The following is a 19,789-nucleotide window of genomic DNA, read 5'->3' on the forward strand; positions in this document are numbered from 1 at the left end:
GAAATGGCACAAAGAAAAAGAACAAAATGCAGATAGAGAAGTAATAACAAGAACAAGAAGGAAAAGAGAGGAAAAGGAAGAACTTGTGTCAGGTAGAAATATGTTATAGTATTATACACAATGCACCCTCTCCAGGACTAGACACTTCTATGGTGAAGAAATCCCTGCCAGCTGATATTGAAGGAACAGCCAAAATAAATGGAAACACAGGACTTCAAAGACATAATGTATAGTTCAATACATGTTCTACTGGTACAATAGAATAAAATATACCCTGATTAGGGGCCATTGAAATATCTAAAATGTCAAATTAACAAGAAGCCATCTTTAGTAATGTCATTATAGATAAGGATAGAAATCTTCTAGTCATCTGTGTTAAGAAAGATTTTTTTGAACCACATCTTGGGTTCAGCAGTAGAAGCTGGCTGATTGATTAGCAATGTTTTCCACATCCACACACTTTCCAGATAGTTTATTTTTATTTTCTAGAACCATCCTACCATTAACTACTTCCTGTTTCTCTACACACATGCTATTCAAATTTCAACGTGGATATGAAACACTAAAATGCAGATTCAGACACAGTAGGCAGGGGTAGAGCCAAGGATTCTGCATTTCTGAGAAATTCCCAAGTGATGCTCATGCTGGTCCATAGGCCTGTCAGGTCTCCTTTTTTAACATTACAATTTCCCTTGGTAATCACCCAGAAATATTATTACTTTATTCCTTTTTCTTACTGCTGGCCAGGCAGAGAAGTAAGACAGTAGCCACTGCTGTCAGGTCTTAATAATCAGAAAACTTTTAAAATTTAATATAAAAGATTCCTAAAATATGTTATTACTTTCATTGTGATATATCTGTATATTTATGTGTATGTATATGTTCATAAAGTCTGATTTATCATGCTTTTATTGGTAGAAAGCTTCTCTCAACACTCTTCCTAGACTACACAAATGATTGATTTTTCTTAAAATGACCCTGAAGTTCTGCAAGATCCTAAACTCCCTGCTAAATTATCAAATAACTCATATTCACTACAGTTGCATAATTAATTTTACTTTATTACAGTCTAATTTTTAAAAATGTCATCCCCAACATGATATACATGGTAATTCTCAGTTACTTCAAATACATTTCACCCAACATGAAAATGGCATAAAGTGAGGGATACTTATTCATTTTTATGAAGATTATAACTTAAAAGGAGCATGTGTGAAAAACTCAGAAGATACAGATACTGACAAGTTAATCAGTTTATATCTTTGCACATTATCAGTTGTGAAAAATTCCAAGATAAAAAGCTTTTTTAATCATAGTAGCTCCCAGAGAGGGTGTAGGCCTTGTACCTTGCGCAAAAGCACATTTTCCTCGTGGAAAAATTACCCAACTGAGTCTTCCTCTTCTTTTAAATTATAGTTGATGTCAGTCACCAAATCAAAATGATCATGAGGCATGTCCCTGTTAATGGCCAGCTTTTCTGTTCTATGTAGAGTCAATGGGTCCACTGTCTGCTCCAGGTCCCTCAATACTTGAAAATTCTGTGTCAATAAGCGGTTTCAGAAATTTCTCAACCTTGGTTAATCTTTGTTTCAGTTTCTGCTGCATGGACTCATACTCAGCCAAAATTCGGGCAAACCTTGTTTGCAGGAGGTCTACTGACCCCTCCATTCGAGTAACCTTCTCTTCAAGGTCTTTCGGATCACTGCCAGCATTTGCAATGTTTAGATCCAGTAGACCATCTTTCATAAGAATCTGTCTCCCCTTCTCTTCCAGCATCGTTTTTGCATCTGGGTACTCAGTTAGAGCTTCCATGAGGTCATCTTTTGAGAGACAGAAAAGGTCCGAGTAGCCAATACTTTTAATATTGGCCGTTCTTCGATTGCCGGCTTTGCTTCCTTTAATGTTAAGAATGCTGATCTCGCCGAAGTAGCTGCCATCGCTCAATACCACAAACTGAGTGACTCCATCATCTGCCACCACAGCGAGTTTACCTTCCTTGATAATGTACATCTCTCGTCCGATATCCCCTTTTTTGCAAATGTAATCTCCAGGACTGTAGACTTGGGGCTGCAATTTCAAGACCAACTCTACCAACAGACCAGCTTCACAATCAGCAAAAATGCGTACCTTTTTTAATGTGTCTAGGTGAACGTTGATGGCAATTTCTGCTCTCAGTTTATCAGGTAGATACTTTAAGACTTCTTTCTCATCCACTGTTTTTTTGTTGGTCCAGAGGTAGTCAAACCATTTAATAACCCTCTTTTCCATATCTTTGCTTACATTTCGAAAATGCATATATTGCTTGATAGCATCAATTCTTGCTTGAAATTCTGCTCTGGCTGCATTCATGTTGGAAATCATAGAACCTATGTTACCAACAATGGTAGCAAAAATTAACACTCCAATTAGGAAATCAACCACCACAAAGACATACTCAGAATCCCTCACAGGAGGGGGTGTTTCACCAATGGTCGTCAAAGTCAGTGTAGACCAGTAGAGGCTGTACACATATTTTCTAGCCAAACGGCCAAATTCAGGATCATTAATATCGGGGTAGACCCATGTATCATTTCCAAATCCAATAGCTTTAGAAATAGAGTAGAACACACATGCATTCCAGTGGATAATGATGACAATATACATAACGAGGTTTGAAATCCTGAAGATGTTTGGATAATTTGTCCTTGTTTCTGTTCTCTGGAAGAACTCAAACATACGAGAGATCCTTAACAGCCTGTTTAATCTAATTTCTGGATAGTTCCACCCTAACTTAAAATACAGCAAATCAGTTGGTATCAGTGACAGAACATCAAGTTTAAATTGCAAGTTGGATTTATATTTATTTATGAGTTTAAGTTCTTCCCTTACCAGCAGTCCTTGTTCTAGGTAACCTAAAATAGAAAAAAAAAAATTCAATTCAGTGTTTCTCCTTTTTATGCCATTATGAATTTTTGTGAAGTTACTGTCAATTAACTTTGTTGAGGTCAAAAGAAAAATTCATTTTCAATAAATATACCTTTAACAATGTAATAAAATACAAATACCAATCAACCTATGGCTGTAGAAAATATTCTGTGGCAGAAATCAAAGGAAAATTTTGGCCAGACAGCTCATGTCTGTAATCCCAGCGCTTTGGGAGGCTAAAACAGAGTATCACTTGAGCCCAGGAGTTCAAGGCTTCTGTGAGCCATGATAGCACTACTACATTCCAGCCTAGGCAACAGCGAGACCCGGTTTCCAAAACAAAAAGAAAAAAGAAAGAAAAAGTAAAATTTTATAAGTGCAAAAGTGAGAGTGTACAAATTTCTCAAGGTCTATCATCTTCATCCAGGTGAAGCCATTCCTCTTATGAGTAGTGTTCTTCTGATATTGTGAGAAATATATATATATTTCGTCTCTGGCACAGAACTCTTAAAACTCTTATAATTTCCTAAGCAATATGGATACTAAGTGCATCTCTTTTTTTGAGATGGAGTCTCACCCTGTAGCCCAGGCTGGAGTGCAGTGGCACAATCTCAGCTTGCTGCAACCTCCGCCTCGTGGGTTCAAGTGATTCCCCTGCCTCAGCCTCCTGAGTAACTGGGACTACAGGCGCGCACTGCCATGCCCGGCTAATTTTTGTATTTTTAGTAGAAATGGAGTTTCACCATATTGGCCAGGGTGGTCTTAAACTCCTGACCTCGTGATCTGCCCACCTTGGCCTCCTAAAGGGCTGGGATTATAGGCATGAGCCACTGTGCCTGACCCTAAGTGTGCCTTTTGTTCTGGTATTTGGTTCTTGACCCCAGTTCCTGAAACAGAGTTCCTTATCCCTTGATATTTCCTGGGTGATAGAATTGTCTTTTGTTCTGGCCACGTGTGGCGGCTCACACCTGTAATCTCAGCACTTTGGAAGGCTGAGGCAGGAGGATCCCTTGAGTCCAGGAGTTTGAGACCAGCCTAGGTAACTCCATATTACTTTTAAGAGAAGAAGAAGGAATAAAGCAAAACAGAAAGAAAAAGAAAGAAAAGAAAGAAAGAGAGAGAGAGAAAGAGAAAGAAAGAAAGGAAGGAAGGAAAGAAAGAGAAGGGAAGGAGGGAAGGAGAAGGAAAGAAGGAAGGAAGAAAAGCAAAAGGAAAGAAAAAGAAAAAGAAAGAAAAAAGAGAAAGAAAGAAATCAAAAATGTCTTTTGATCTTTTGTTCTAATGAGGCAGCTCTTGGTGAGATCCAAGATGGAGGCTGGTCACCAGAAAGACTAAGTTATATTTAGAAGCTTGGAACTTTTAGCCCTAACCCCCTTCATCCAGGAAAGGGAGAAGCACTGGAGACTGAGTTAATAGTCCATCATGCCTCCATGATGAAGCCTCTATAAAAATCCCTGAACTATGGGCTTTGGAAGACTATCAGGTTGGTGAACACATCTACAAACTAGGAGGGTGCCACACCCCAGTTCCATGGGGACAGAAGCCCCTGTTCTCATGATTCTTCCCGACTTTTATGTATCTCTTCATCTGGCTCTTCATCCATAACCATGATCGTACCCTTTACTAATATAATAAAGCAGTAAACATCAGTGTTTTCCTAAGTTCTGTAAGTTGTGCTAGCAAATGATTGCACCCACAAGGGAGGGGTGGGAACGCCAATTTATAGCTGGTTAGTCAGAAGCACCAGCCACAGCCTGAAGCTTACAGTTGGCCATCGAAGTGGGGAACCATCTTGGGAGACAGAGCCCACCCTTAACCTGTGGGGCCTGTTCTAACTCCCTTAGTGTCTGAATTCAGTTAAACTTTAACCCAGCTGGTGTTACAGAATTGCTTGGTGTGGAAAGGAAACACCACATCATATTGGTGACCAGAATTGTGTTGTATGGAGAGTGTAGTAACATACAGTGGGTTGTTGTTTTTTTCCCCACCACAGACAGCTCATAGGAGGTTTCCTGAACACGCGAGCAATGTGCCTAATAGCCCATGGCACTGGCTTGTCAGAATCCCAGTCCTACCCTGGACACTTGGATACTTGCCCCGTGCTTTCTGTTTTTCATATTCTCGCCTTACCCCTTCAAATGAAACAGAAGTGTCCTTGAGTCTGCATTTTCATCTCTCATTCTTGCTGCCTTAGACACTTGGGATCTTCCCTTCTGTGCTGTTACCATGGGCCTCGTGTGTTTTAAAAACCCAGCATTTCAGCCCTCTGATATGTTATGTTAGAAAAGGGATTTGCTTTCTCCTAAACTGGCTAACAGAGCTACAAATATGACAGAGCAAGTGAGGCACTGTTCCAGGATACTAGTATTTTAAAAATGTTTGATTTTATGTGATGATTCTTAATAGGTTATAGTCTATGTATACCAGCTACATTGGCATGTAGAGAGCAGGGTAGAAACGATGAGCTTCTACCTATTTAACAGAAATACTTCAAGGAGAAAGCTATTCCCTCTGGTCAATAATATCTCACCACAAACCAAAGGTGAGTAAAGTGTATTTTTCCTGTCTTTTTAAAAATTTCGAGTATGGCTGTGCTGAGGACAATGACATTTTCCCCCATGACTCCAAATTATCTCCCTGTTAGGTAGCACTTACTCTCCCCCCTATAGCTGGAAGAATATTTCTGCTTTCTCTATTCCTCTTGCCTGGCACAAAACCAATGAACAGGATAATGGAGGAAAGCCACATCTACAGTCAAAATGTTGCCTGGTAACTTCCTCTGAATCAGCTGGAGTAGCCGATGCCTGTGAGTATACATCGTGACTCTTCTTTCACTTGTGCCTTTTCCTCTAGAACAGACTTTTGTGAGTTTACTTTGAGGAACACTTGGATTAGAAAATGTCAAATTACAATGCTAGAGATAAAAGCATGAAATTTTAAAATATTCAAAACCAAATGTATTTACCTGTCCTTATTCGTACGAACATATCCATCAAATAGACTATGTCTGACACATAATCCAAAACGATCCAATATTCTAGGTAATCAGATTGAAGCTCATCAAAACATGCTCTGTAAAAAAAGAAACACTTGTATAAACAGAAAAGAAATGGGGGCCAAATTAAGTAAAAGTTCTCTTTGTATCTTTTCTTTATCATGATGAAAAGCACAGCACGCTATGGCTAGGAGAGGACCTTAGAGTTCTTTAACCAACCATGGCTTTTCCGAAACTTTCCCTGAGTGGCTGGATTTTGATTCTCGCACTTCTGAATTCCAACATCGTTTCCATAACACTAATCAGCTTTGTAAAAACATCCAATAAGAATAAGTAGGTTGAAGGGGACAAGCAAACAGTAAGACAGAAGGAATGAATTCAATGTTTGATAGCAGACTATACTTAACAAAAATGTATTGGACTTGGGTAATGGACACCCTAAATACCCTGACTTTATCACTATGCATTATCTACAAGTAACAACATTTCACATGTACCCTATACACTTGTACAAATAAAAAATATTTAAATCAATTAAAAAAATAAATGGCCTAAAACTAAAATCAAAATATGTTGGGTGAAACACACTGATCACCAGGTTCATACTGACCATCTCTACCCAAAACGCGTTAGGAAATTGTGCTTGGTCTTGGATGAGTGAGGTGTTTACCATATAAAAGGCAGGGAATCCGTGATCTTTTTCCGCTATTTGGGAACATTTTTTTTTTCTCATAGGTCAAAGAAAATAGTTTCTCCTGATGTTCTAATTAAGTTATTATACAACCAAAAGTTTAAAAATCTTCCCCTCCAACAGCAGATACTGGGGTCTATTTGAGAGTGGGGGGTAGGAGAAGGAAGAGAAACGGAAAAAATAACTCTTGGATACTGGGCTTAATACCTGGGTGAGGAAATAATCTGTGCACCAAACCCCTGTGACATGAATTTACCTATATAATAAGCCTGCATATGTACCCAGAACCTCAAATAAAAGTTAAAAAATTTTAAAAATAAAAGTCTTCCCCTCACCCCTCCACCCATCCCAGTACTGGAGACCCAATTATATTGAGAACTGAAGCACCTCCTCCTGATCCCAGGAAAACACACTGAGAATAATCTAGCCTCTCTTTACCACCTGTGGTAGAGAAAGAAGGTGTGTCCTAAAAGGCTCTAAGTCAAATTGTTTAGTCAGTGAACTTGGAAACTAGAAGTGGACTGAAATCCACACACACAAAAAAATATACAGACACCTTGCAATAACCATTGTCCAGTTGTACATTACAGGTAAGGTGATGCAAAACAGCCAGTTGTAATATGTGTTTCCTGAGGGATCAATAACCACAACTTCTTTCTTCTCCCTAGCAGCAATTAGAAATAAAGGGGATAGTTACTGAGATACAAGAACATTTTTGTTTACCATATTAAACATCGTTATGCCTACAATTAAGAAATGGAAGTAAGCCAGAGAAGCTCATTCTGCAGGGGGAAGATCAGCATGGCATAAGAGCGCTAGTCATAAGAAAGTGGTTAGTGAGGGGTGGATAGATAATGAAATGACTAGTCTTACATGAAAGCATATATTAGGTTTTTACTAGAGCCCTGGTTTCACTGCAAAGCTGCAGTCAGTTGTGTATCTCAGCCACTGAGAAGAAATAGTGGCATAGATCGGGGTCCCCAACACTGAGATGCTGCAGTCAGTTGTATACTTCAGCCACTGAGAGGGAAATGTGGCATAGATCAGGGGTCCCCAATCCCTGGGCTATGGGCCAGTGCCGGTCTTTGGCCTGTTAGGAACCGGGTGGGCCACACAGCAGGAGGTGAGCTGCAGGGCCAGCGAGCTTTATTGCCTGAGCTCCTCTGCCTCCTGTCAAATCAGCAGAGGCATTAGATTTTCATAGGAGCACAAACCCTATTGCTATCTGTGCGTGCAAAAAATCTAGGTTGCACATTGCTTATAAGAATCTAATTTAAATAAAAATTAAATTTTTATTTCCGTTTTTTAAATAACAGTAGGATCCTAGAAACCTAATCCTCCTTAGAACCTAAAGATTTCTCAGCAATAAGTTATCTTTACCAATGCTTAGGGAAAATAACCACAGCAGTGAAAATTCTTGAGACAACTAAGAATAATGCTACCATTGCTAATTTTAGGGAAATTCAAAAAAGTTTTAATTCACTTCTGATAATTTATGTTAAATGTTTATTTTTCAATGTTGAAAGACATTTAGTCTTTATACAGGGCTCTTTACTATAAAGTTTCTTTCACTTTGTATTATGGAAATCCATCCCTGCATCTAAAACCTATCACAATTTCATTCTATTTCCATGCCAATGAAAGTGCTTACTCTTCTTTCTTATCTTTGCTTTTCTCCTCTTTCTTTTTTTTCTCTGTGTCCTTTTTCTTCTTCTTCTTCTCTGGGTCCTTTGTGTTTTCATTTTTATCACCTGACTTGCTGAAAAAGTTAAGCAAGTAGTATTAAAATACAGAAATGTTATGGGCAGAAAAATGCAGGGTAATTCATGCCAAGTCTTACCTTTTCTTTTCTTTTTTCTTTTTCTTTTTTTCTTCTGGTTCTCTAAAGAAAAATAATAATATATCTGTTACATAATCACAGTCTTCCACTCCTACTTACGTTCTTTTTCATCGAGCAGAAATCTCAGCCTTACATTCAAAGACCTGCCCAAGCGCTCAAAACCCCGAATTCTGATCTTTTGCTGGAGATTTCTACCAAAAAAAAAAAAAAAAGGAGGGCAATTATCTAGATAATAAACAAAAACTTCTAAAGTTAATATAGATGTGGGAAATAGAAGAAAATGGAGATGAATAAAGGCGTAAAACCAATGAGAAAAATTTAAGAAATAGCCCCCCAAATAGTGTTCCTTGAAAGTGTTCATGTATTAAAAATAGTCACTGAGAATTTTAAGAAAATACCATCAATTTTCTTTAGAGGAGATAACCCTGACTGAAGCCATTTTTCACCAGTAATCAACAAGCTCTCTCGTAATATGGTGGAGTCTCAATTATTAGAATAATTCTCTGGATTTAAGACCACCTTTCTCTACACACAATTTCTTCTTGAGTGGAGACTGTGTAACTAGTGCCTCTTTCCACACTTAGCTTTCTCTATCAGCAGGGGAATGAATTCTGAAGTCAGACAGATTTAGGGTTTATATCAGGCTGCCACTATCAGCTCAGATGTCTTAGGAAATTTCATTATCCAGATATGAATGAATAGGTATCTTCTTACCACTAGGATAGTCAGAAAAGGGTTTTAAAGGGAGGTAGGTCTAAAGCTAGGCCTCGAAGTATGAGTAAGAGTTCGAGAAGTAGAGCAGGGAGAGGATATTAGAGCAGGAAAATTTCTAAAGTGCAGTGGACTTAATCTGGGTAAGAATGACCAGGAGAACTGGAAAGCCACAGTTGAGAAGAAATGGTAGATAAGATTGACAAGTGAGGCGAGGCTTAACATCTAAAATGGTCATGTACAAACAGGGACAGACCATAAAACTGGATAAGGGAGAATTTACTGTTGTGGGAGTACATGTCTGTGAATCAACATTTGACAGCCTAGAATGGATCCTGAAGGATGATGTTGACACACTACACAAATGGCTCTTGGAAGCCTGGAAAAGATAATGGCCCACACAAAATGAAATAAGCATTAAACAACACCATGGCAGATGGTGGAGGAAGGTATCAAAAGACCCAGAAAGGTGGCATCTTGAAGTGGATACACTGTGTTTGGAATATAGCCTACCAGCTGGTTATTCTCAAAGAGAGCTCAAAGGATGCAAAAGTAACGTGGAATGTGCTGGTGAGAGGGACACTAGCAGCTTTGAGAAGCACAGTGGTGCTATCCTCTGTAGGCTAGGCCTGATGGTGGGAGACGCCATTACAGAACTGGGTTCTCTGAGAGCAGTAGGGATAACAGGATCTGGAAATAACTGAGACTAATGGCGGTGCTTACCCATCAGAAGTAAGGTTGGTCCAGTAATTATAATGAGCATTAAGGTAGGTATGGCGACCAAAGGGCTTAACCCATAGACCGCTATGGAAGAGGTTAATAGAATACAGTATTCCTAGACAGATGGGAAGCCTGTTAGCTAGTTAGGGTACTGTTTAATGTATACAACCAAAACAAACCAGGAATGAATAATTAGGAGGTTGAGGGCAACCTACTACATCAAAAAAATTAGAATCCTGGCAGGGCACTGTGGTTCATACCTGTTACCACAAAACTTTGGGAGTTCGAGGTGGGAGGATCACTTGAGCCCAGGAATTCAAGACCAGCCTAGGCAACATAGCGAGACCCCATCTCAAAAAATAAATTGATTAATTAAAATTCAAGTTAAAAAGAAATCAGAATCCTTCAACAGTTTCCAGACCTAAGCCAGCACTTAGACCTAAAATCACTGACTAGAGGAGAAGCCAGGACGCCATGAAAAAAGACTCTGCAACACTATGACAAATGTATTCAGTAATGATTTCCCTAGTCTTTCTCCTAAAGAACCTATGGCCATTACTTAGATCACTGTACTCTGGGGGGAAAAAAAGAATACCTAGATACATTGAAGACTGTTTGGCACAGGATCCAAGTGGATGTTGAGACCTAGGGACTGAAGTATCATCAGACCTAGGGACCAGTTAAACTTGAGGAGCATATGATGTTCCAGTAATAATAGATTCCTGGAGGAGATATGACTTATGTTGTTTCCACTGGGTCCACAGACCGACTACTACACCATCATTTCTCCAGTTCCTAAATGTAATAGTGAAATGTATATAATTATTGAATATAAAAGTAGAATGTATATAAGTTCCTTGATATAAAAGGGAAATGTACATAATTGTATAAAATTATGCATGCAGGAGTGGTTGTCCCTCTTAATTTTCCCATGTAATTTATCATCTGACTCCTGCAAAAACCAGATAGATCCTAGTGGATGGCAGTAGACTATTGCAAAATCAACCAAGTTGTAGCCCCAATTGCAGCTGCCGTGTCCTATGTGGAAAATAACACAGAGACCTACTCTGTGATCATTTTTCCACTTCCTAAATGTAAAAGTGAAATGTACATAATTCCTGAATACAAAAGGGAAATGTATATAATTGCTCATGGGCAGAACTCCTACCCCTACCCCCACTAGTTCCTTGGCTTGTGAGGAGAGAAGAAGCCCTGAAGTAGGCAGCTTCTACCAAGTAGAAGCCCTGAAGCTGCTTCCCACCCTCTGGCCAATAGCAACACTACATCCTGGGGAAATTAAAAAAAAAAAAATGTCATTCTTAAAGACCTAATGCATGCAGGGTGGTGATCCCTCTTCATTTTCCCACATAATTCATCAGCAGATCCCTGCAAAAACCAAATGGATCCTAACGGACAGTAGTAGGCTATTGCAAAAATCAATGAAGTAGTAGCCCCAATTGCAGCTGCTGTGTCATATGCAGGAAATAATATATTCACCTGATATACACTGCATACATGAGGTTCTGGGTCAGTTATGTGAATGTCATTTTTCATGACTCTCAGGAAAGAGGACAGAAATAGCTCTCACTCGCATGGGATAAAAAACTATACACATCTCCACTCTTTTTCCAAGGCTCTGTTAACTCTCCTTCCCACTGTCACAACAGCCTTGAGCAACCTGGATCATGTGGACATTTCTCAGAGTATCACATTAGTCCTCTATATCTGTATCAATGGCATTCTGTTAATCAAACCCTGAAATAGGATTACCTAACCATGGACATAAAATGAATGCCCATCATGAGATGGATTCTGTCAGAAACAACAAGTCATAAGGTAGCAATCCATCATATGATGAAGTAAGCTCTCTGAGACTGAGCATGAACCAGAGGGAAAAGTAAGCTGCCCAGACAGGTGACTCAGTACCTTTTTTTTTTTTTTTTTTTTTTTGAGGAGTCTCGCTCTGTCACGCAGGCTGGAGTGCAGTGACATGATCTCAGCTCACTTCAACCTCTGCCTCCTGGGTTCAAGCAATTCTCTTGTCTCAGCCTCCCAAGTGGCTAGAACTACAGGCACGTGCCACCACACCTAGTTAATATTTGTATTTTTAGTAGAGATGGGGTTTCACCACGTTGGTTGGCCAGGCTGGTCTCGACTCCTGACCTTAGGTGATCTGCCTGCCTCAACCTCCTAAAGTGCTGGGATTACAGGTGTAAGACACCATGCCCAGACTTCAGTGCCCTTCTTTATGTCATTTTCCACTGTTGGAAATTCCCATTCATTTTCCACTATGTCACTTTCCACTCAGCACCTATTTCTCCACTCCCAACTGTGGCCATATGTGGGGTTCTTTAGTAGCAGCTGATACAGCATGTTGCATAGATGGGTCAGTTTACCATGTGGATGCAAGCCGTAATGGGCTGTGTCTGCATCACAGCCTCACTTAGGGGTGGTCTTAGAAGACAATGTGAGGTTAATTTCCCCAGCTTCAAGTAGTATACAGTCATCTAGTTTGTATGGAAAAAGAAATAGCCCAGGTTGGGTGCAGTAGCTCACACCAGTAATCCTAACACTTTAGGACACTGAGGTGGGAGGATCACTTGAGGCCAGGAGTTGGAGACCAGCCTGGCACCACTGCACTCCAGCATGGGCAACAAAGTGAGACCCGGTCTCCAAAAAAAAAAAAAAAAACGAAAAAGAAATAGCTCATATTAAGAATATAAAAGGACTCATGGGCAGTCACAAACGCCTTGACTGGTTGGTCAGGGACCTGGATGGAAAAAGATGGAAAGATCAGGGAAAATATTTCTGGAGAAGAGGCAGACTGAATGAACACATTATGAGTATGAGCACAAAGTTTGAAAATCTTTGTTTTTGTTTGTTTGTTTTTTGTTCCTAGTGAACCCGCCAGTTACAGAGACCAATGCTATGACTCCAATACAGTGCTTTCTACTGAAGAAAGTAATCAGTCACTTGATGCTGAGTTAACTAAGTTGGACTCCTGACACCATAGAAGAGGCATTAAACATATTGATATGAATTGATATATGTATGGCTATTTACGTGCTTTTTTGCCACAGGACTTTGACCAGTTCCATTATTTAGGGGCATATGAAGCATGATCACTAATAGGAAACATTACTTAAGATCACTTTGGACCAAGGACCCACTTTAAGGCAAAGGAAATGTGGCATTGGACCCTGAGTATGGGATCCAATGGTCCTATCAACTGCTGCACACTGTTTATCAGCTACTGACATGATAGTTAAGGAGTGACCTTTGGAAGGCATAGCTGAGATGCTATCATAAAGTTTATACTCTAAAAAGATAAGATGCCATCCTCTAAGATACTGTATATATGCTAAAACAATGATCATTGTATGGTTCTCTATGCTTATAGAGAATGCATTGGTCTGGGAACTAAGAGGTCTAAGTAGGGGTGACAAATGTAGGAAAGGTTTGCTTCCGATTCCTGCAACTTAAGGATCTGTGGGTCTAGAGGTCCTGGTTTCCAGAGGACTGATGCATCTGCCAGGGAATGCCAGAGTTCCATTAAACATTAAGCTATGGCTACTCCCCAGCCACTTTGGGCCCCTCATGCTAAGAAACCAGTAGGCATGGAAGAGAGTCACCACACTGGCAAAAGTTATTGAACTTGATCATCAGAAGTAGGCAGTGCCACTGTTATACAATTCAGGAAGGGGAGATGTATTTGCACCCAGGTAGTCCACTGTGATGTCTTTTGGTATGTTCCAGCCCAGTTTTGGTGGCAAATGGGCAAGTACTGTAGCCATGACTCAAGAAAGGCATGGTGACCCAGGACTCAAGTCCTTCAGGGATGAGTGTCTGTATTGTTCCACCAGCTAAGTCATCTGGACCAGCAAACATGCTGGCCAAGGGTGAGAGGACTCTAGAAGGAGTAGAAGAGGAGAGAGTGAAGAATTTCAGCCGAGGCCACAAAACCACCTGCAGCTATCAGAGACCTTAGTTTAATCCCATTAACTTTCCTCTTATAAGCTTTCTCAGGAAAAAGGAAGAGCCAGGATCCTGGAGTAGGTATTCCCAGATGGGATGAATTTTCTATATAAACAAAATGGATCTGAGCAGCACACAGGTGGGCTGTATAGTGGCTATGCAGGTGGTGCACAAAATCCAGGCACTCATTTCCCACTTGCCAAGAGTGTTGGTTGCTGGCAGCTCACAGTTTTTCCTCTCCCCTGGCTGGCCTTGGCTGAAGGAAACCACCATGCTCAAGGTTATGCTCCATCTTCTAAGGTCAACCTTTTTCCAATAACTGTGCGTGGGTACAAAGGCCCAAATCTATTACCTAAATATGGGACAACTCTGAAAGGTCATCCCTGCTCGAGGGCTCCCTATAGAATCGCATTGTACATCAGCCCTATTCACTGAAGTTTGACTTCTCCCTCTGCCCGATACGGACCCCCAGCTCCCTTCCAGATATCGTTCCCAGGACCGTTCCTAACAAACCTCTGCATATGAGCCTCCAACTCAGAAACTGTCTCCTGAGGAACTTCATCTAAGACACATTGGCTCAAACCGGAAAGGAGTAATATGTTCCACTTGTTTTTGTCAGTCACTCCATCCACAGAAAAAGCCAAATGTACAACACTATAGACATGATTTTTCCACATGTAGTCAACTAAATGAACAAATAGACAAATACTACTTTTAATATGGGTAGCTGAATTTTTCCAACAGAGATAACCAAACAACAAAATGGTAGACTATCATTGCCATTGTATTACATCTTTTGCTTAATAAATATTTGCTCTATAACAGATTCAGATATATTCCTATCTTTTTACTGGTTTCCTTTAAACCAAAGCTTTGGTTTTCTATTGTAAATGTACTTACTGCTCTTTATTGCTGCTGTTGTTCACATTGAAAAGTGCAATAGCACCAGGCAGGTACTGCTCCCTGGGGAATGAAAAAACATGCAGTGAAATCACAATAGTCACCATCTGTATAATGTCCATGGTAAGCAAATGGTCTGAAAGAACAAATTCTTTTCAGTTTCTACTCATTACTAAAGACTGCCTAGATGATATTTCAAAAACATATCATGAAGCATAAAACATAAAAATATGTCATAAGCCTCCATGAAGTATGACTTGCTAAATACCAGTGTCTTGAACAAACGTGGTGATATGGTTTGGCTGTGTCCCCACCCAAATCTCATCTTGAATTATAGCTCCCATAATCTCCACATTTCATGGGAGTAACCCAATGGGAAGTAATTGAATTATAGGAGTGGGCTTTTCCTGTGCCATTCTTGTGCTAGTAAATAAGTCTCACAAGATCTGATGGTTTTATAAAGGGCAGTTCCTCTGCACATGCTCTCTTGCCTCCTGCCATGTAAGACATGACTTTGTTCCTCCTTGGCCTTCTACCATGATTGTGAGGCCTCCCCAGACATGTGGAACTGTGAGTCCATTAAGCCTCTTTTTCTTAATAAATTACCCAGTCTCAGCAGTATGAAAATGAACTATAATACACGTGATTAGTAAATGCATATCAGTCAACGTTCATTCCAAGAATTAGCTTAAGTAAACCAACCTCAATGCCAGTAACTCCCAATAAGAAACCTAAGACTGTCAGGGAAAATAAAATGAGGAGAAAAGATAAATAAAAACAATGGGAAGGCTGGATGTAATCAGTGGGAAGAAAAATAGGAAAGAGGAAAAAAAGGGGAGGAAAAAAGCAAAGAAAAAGTAATTATGTCAAATAGGGTGGGAACCCCTGCTCCACATCAACACCACACACACCCCTTCTGCAATCTCAAGTCTGGTATCTGAGGTTTTTACAACTTCTTTATTTCCTACTAAGGATTTTTTGCTTTTTACTTCTAGCACCTCTCTCCAGTGCTCTATTTCCTAAAAGTAGGACCAAATGGGATGGAGCATTTTAGAGAATAACAGCCAACCCTCTCACATGTACTTGCTTCAGGGCCCTGAAAGAAAAATCAGAGAGAAACAAGAAATCAGAGAAGACTGGGTTTCTTAAGGGACAGACATTGGTCTCAGGAAAAATGAAGCAAGAGTGTGTACACCTTGGAACCCCACCATTGTGAATAATCATCTGGCAGTGGCAATATTTCCCAAGAGAGGGCATGGGTAAGGAACAGAAGTAACTCCTGCTGAGATCCCATGTCGTGTCTAGACAGCAGAGGCATTTGCCAACCTTGCTCTGTGGAAGAAGTAAAAGACCTTTTATCTAAACAACACTTTACAAAGCCATTTATACCTAGTGTGTGATTATTAGAACGCCAAGCACATGGGTGTTATTTCTATCCTACTGCTCAAGGTCATTGCCATGGTTTGATTGCAAAAAACCAAAACACTGCAACTTTAGGCATAAATGGTTAAAGACAGGTACCGAGAGATGGATCATACTGCTCACCTCTGCGACGGTCCTCCCTTTCTGTGTGACTTATAACTAGAGGAACCCCTTGTATGAAGGTTTTCGTTCTCTGATTCTTCACAAATAGAGGCACTGTCATCATCATCAGAAAAGGAACTACAGTTCAACAGGAGGCAGAGAGAGAGGTGAGTTAATGTTTTCAACCACTGGGGAGGAGCAACATTTCTCACCACGGGGATCATTACCTCACCTCTTTTCTTTTCTTCTCAAACTAACACACATAACAATTTTTAGTTAGTGTGACGTTAGAACTATACAGAATACATAGAATTCTATAGAATATATGCATAATTCAGTAAAACACATTTAACTAAGAAACTACTTTCTAGGTTTCCACATTCCTATTGCTTGATGCGTTGGTTAATGTTAACATTTATCAAATAGCAAGTGTGGTATCTGGGACTTAGATCATATTATACAGTTGTGTGAGCTAACTTGTTTTCTAACTAATGTTTCCTCCCACTAAAAGTAAATTCGAACACATTCATATATATTATATTCTTTTATAGGGTAAGTACTTTAAGTTATACTTTTAAATCACATTGCCAGCATTTCATACTCTGCATATTTTTTATATGTATCTATGGCAATGTCATCTCCTTAGATTCTAAATGTCCCATGAGGAAAAGCCCTGCCAGTGACTAAAGAAATATTTGGCATAGGTGCTTAATAGGTGCTTCCAAAAAAGTGACCACAGTAATATCTATATTGAGGCCAGGAATGGTGGCTCATGCCTATAATCCCAGCACTTTGGGAGGCTGAGGCCGGCAGATTACTTGAGGTCAGGAGTTCGAACCTAGCCTGGCCAATAAGGTGAAATCCCGCCTCTACTAAAAGTACAAAAAAAAATTTAGCCAGGTGTGCTGGTATGCGCCTATAGTCCCAGCTACCCGGGAGGCTGAGGCAGGAGAATCGCTTGAACCTGGAAAGCAGAGTTTGCAGTGAGCCGAGATCGTGCCACTGCACTCCAGCCTGGGTAACAGAGTAAAACTCCATCTCAAAATACATAAATAAATAAATAAATAAAATCTATGTTCATTTGTTAGACAAGTCATGCTGTCCCAAAGTATAAATAAATTTGCTAAATTAAATATATTACAAAGTTCAAGGCTACAAATTATAAAGCTAAATTGAAATTAAACCTAGTTAAATTAGAGAACTGTGGCTAACATTAAAAATGCATGGGAAAATGTTTGCATTTACCTGCATGCTCCATTTTCCATCCTTCGTATTTCCTTCTCAATATCTGGTACAATCACATTGGGCATGTTTACAAAGGACTGCTGTGTATTGATAATATTTTTCTTCATGGTTAGTTTCATATCTGAGAAGAAAGAAGTCTTATTAGTGGGAAGACTATTTTTATATATTGATATATATAAAATCAAAAGTTTCACCCTATGTATTAGTCTGTTCTCATGCTGCTAATAAAGACATACCTGAGACTGGGTAATTGATAAAGGAAAGAGGTTTGTGGACTCACAGTTACACATGGCTGGGAGGGCCTCACAATCATGGCAGAGGTCAAAGGAGAAGCAAAGGCATATCTTACATGGCAGCAGGCAAGACAGCTTGTGCAGGGAAACTCTCTTTTATAAAACCATCAGATCTCATGAGACTTAGTCACTATCATGAGAATAGCATGGGAAAACCTGCCTCCATGATTCAACTACCTCCCACTGAGTTCCTCCCATGACACATGGGGATTATGGGAGCCACAGTTCAAGATGAGATTTGGGTGGGTGCACAGCCAAACCATATCAACGCTGACATTTTTCTTAGACTATAATAGCACTATTTGCAGTTTTACATAGGAATTATCCTTTAATAGAATACAGGCATGGCCTATTCCCCTAATTCCAATTGACCAGTTTTTTGTAAAATTTTTTAAATTTAAGAATGTACCAGAGATAAAAATCATTTAAAAATCTGGATTGATCCCAGTTTCGAAATATTCAATCAATGTAACTGTAGAACAAAACCACAGGGACCTCACATACCCATCAAACAATTAACTAACAGTAAAAAGCAGTAGATGTAATGGAGGTAATCAGCTGTGAATTTCTACAGGCATTTAGACAAAATCGTTTTCAATGGGATTCAAACTTTAGAAGAAATAAATTTGATCACATTTTCAGTAAGTCCCCTAAATTATTCAGATGCATATATACCCAAGCAACTTATTTTGAGAAACACTGGCCTAAACTCTAGTTAGGGCGTATTACTTCCTCAGCGAAGGTAGAGGATGCAGGGTGGAATTTCAATTCACTTTCCAGCAGCTCCCAGCACACGCCATGCTCCTTTGTCTGCTGTCTGAGACATTGCCTTCTTCACTAGCTTCAGCTTCTGACTGCCTGTGATTTCTGTTCTTGGTCCTCAGGAAGGATCCCCTCTCCTGTTTGAGGGTACCCATCTAGAGAATGCCAGTTACTGCTACGGTAGGTGGGGGCAGGGAAGCGCTGGGTAGAGAAGGGTGGGGTCCCTGGTGAGGGCTCCACACTCAGGTCTGTGTCCTCGGACCTAAGTGAAAACAGGCACTCCTGTTTTTGCCCCAGTGTTGCATTTTCCGAGAGACCACTCTGGCCCCAGATTCTGTGCCCATATAAACCTGAGACCTTAGCGGGCACACACACAAGCGGCTGAATGTCGAGAGGAGCCCAGGAACAGAGCGGGGAGAGCAGTGGAGAGCAGCAGGGCTGCACAGCAGAGGAGGAGGGAAGAGGCGCCTGAACATCAAGAGGAGTTCCATCGAGAATGGCGGAACTCCAGGGGAAGATTAGCCCCGCACCCCTCCACCTTCCCACTCCAGCTCCCCATCCGCTCAAAGTCACCTCGAATGTTCAATAAAGCCTCCGCATTCATCACCTTTCAAACAGTTCGTGTGACCTGATTTGTCCAGGACTCAGGAAAAGGATGGGGCGGCGGCGGGGTAAGTGAGCACGGCTGTCCCGGGAGAGCGAGGCTAAAGGGGCACGCTAACACGTGCCCACTTGGGCTTGGGCACCTGTCGGTCTGCGTGCTCCCCCTTCCCTAGGGGGTTTGAGCAGCGGGGCGACCGAACAGGCGAGCCACACCCCTGCCACACGTCCTGCAAGGGGAATCAGGGAACCTTCCCACTTCATAACCACATGAAAGATGCCATCACCTGCTGCGCCCTTGGCTTCCAATACTCGGTGCCAGAATGGTTCTGACTGCAGAGTTGAGAACGTTCCTCCCCTTAATCCCTACTGGCCTTGATCGCCTACGCCTGGAGTTTGATACCTGCTCTTAAAAGAGCCAGCCACTTAAAGAACATGCTTATGTTCAAAAAGAGACATGTGAGGCATCCCTTGAGGGATTCCCCGGAAAACCTTGCCAGCCTTTTTAAGGGGATAAGGCTGGGGGCCCTCTGGGTGTAGGTGGAGCCGGAAGTCTGTGCCATTGATGACTATGCAAATTTATTTGAATCCAAAAACCCCATGGGCCCAGGAAACTTTAAGCTATATTT

The 19,789-nt window shown here is 40.6% G+C and overlaps 1 protein-coding gene across 1 annotated transcript; it reads right to left on the reverse strand.

The window, feature by feature from the left end:
- Nucleotides 1-1,040: 1,040 nt before the first annotated feature.
- On the reverse strand, nucleotides 1,041-19,187 carry CNGA1 (cyclic nucleotide gated channel subunit alpha 1). The gene is made up of 9 exons (XM_032274112.1): nucleotides 19,134-19,187; nucleotides 17,506-17,626; nucleotides 16,282-16,398; nucleotides 14,737-14,799; nucleotides 8,431-8,472; nucleotides 8,242-8,349; nucleotides 7,147-7,254; nucleotides 5,870-5,976; nucleotides 1,041-2,891 (listed from the first exon to the last, which is right to left on the reverse strand). Exons 1-9 carry the CDS (start codon nucleotides 19,162-19,164, stop codon nucleotides 1,483-1,485), a joined length of 2,106 nt encoding a protein of 701 aa, XP_032130003.1. The 5' UTR covers nucleotides 19,165-19,187; the 3' UTR covers nucleotides 1,041-1,482.
- Between the last annotated feature and the right edge of the window lie 602 nt (nucleotides 19,188-19,789).

Source organism: Sapajus apella, unplaced genomic scaffold (genome assembly GCF_009761245.1).
Source record: "Sapajus apella isolate SASKATOON/1434 unplaced genomic scaffold, GSC_monkey_1.0 scaffold5, whole genome shotgun sequence".
Taxonomy (NCBI): Eukaryota; Metazoa; Chordata; class Mammalia; order Primates; family Cebidae; genus Sapajus; species Sapajus apella.

Coding starts and splice junctions, on each gene's coding strand:
- CNGA1 (XM_032274112.1), bottom strand. CDS start 19,164: ATGAATGCGGAGGCTTTATTGAACATTCGAG. Junction 16,399..17,505: donor ATGGAAAATGGAGCATGCAG/GTAAATGCAAAC, acceptor GTTGAACTGTAG/TTCCTTTTCTGATGATGATG. Junction 7,255..8,241: donor AGCAAAGATAAGAAAGAAGA/GTAAGCACTTTC, acceptor AATTGCTGCTAG/GGAGAAGAAAGAAGTTGTGG.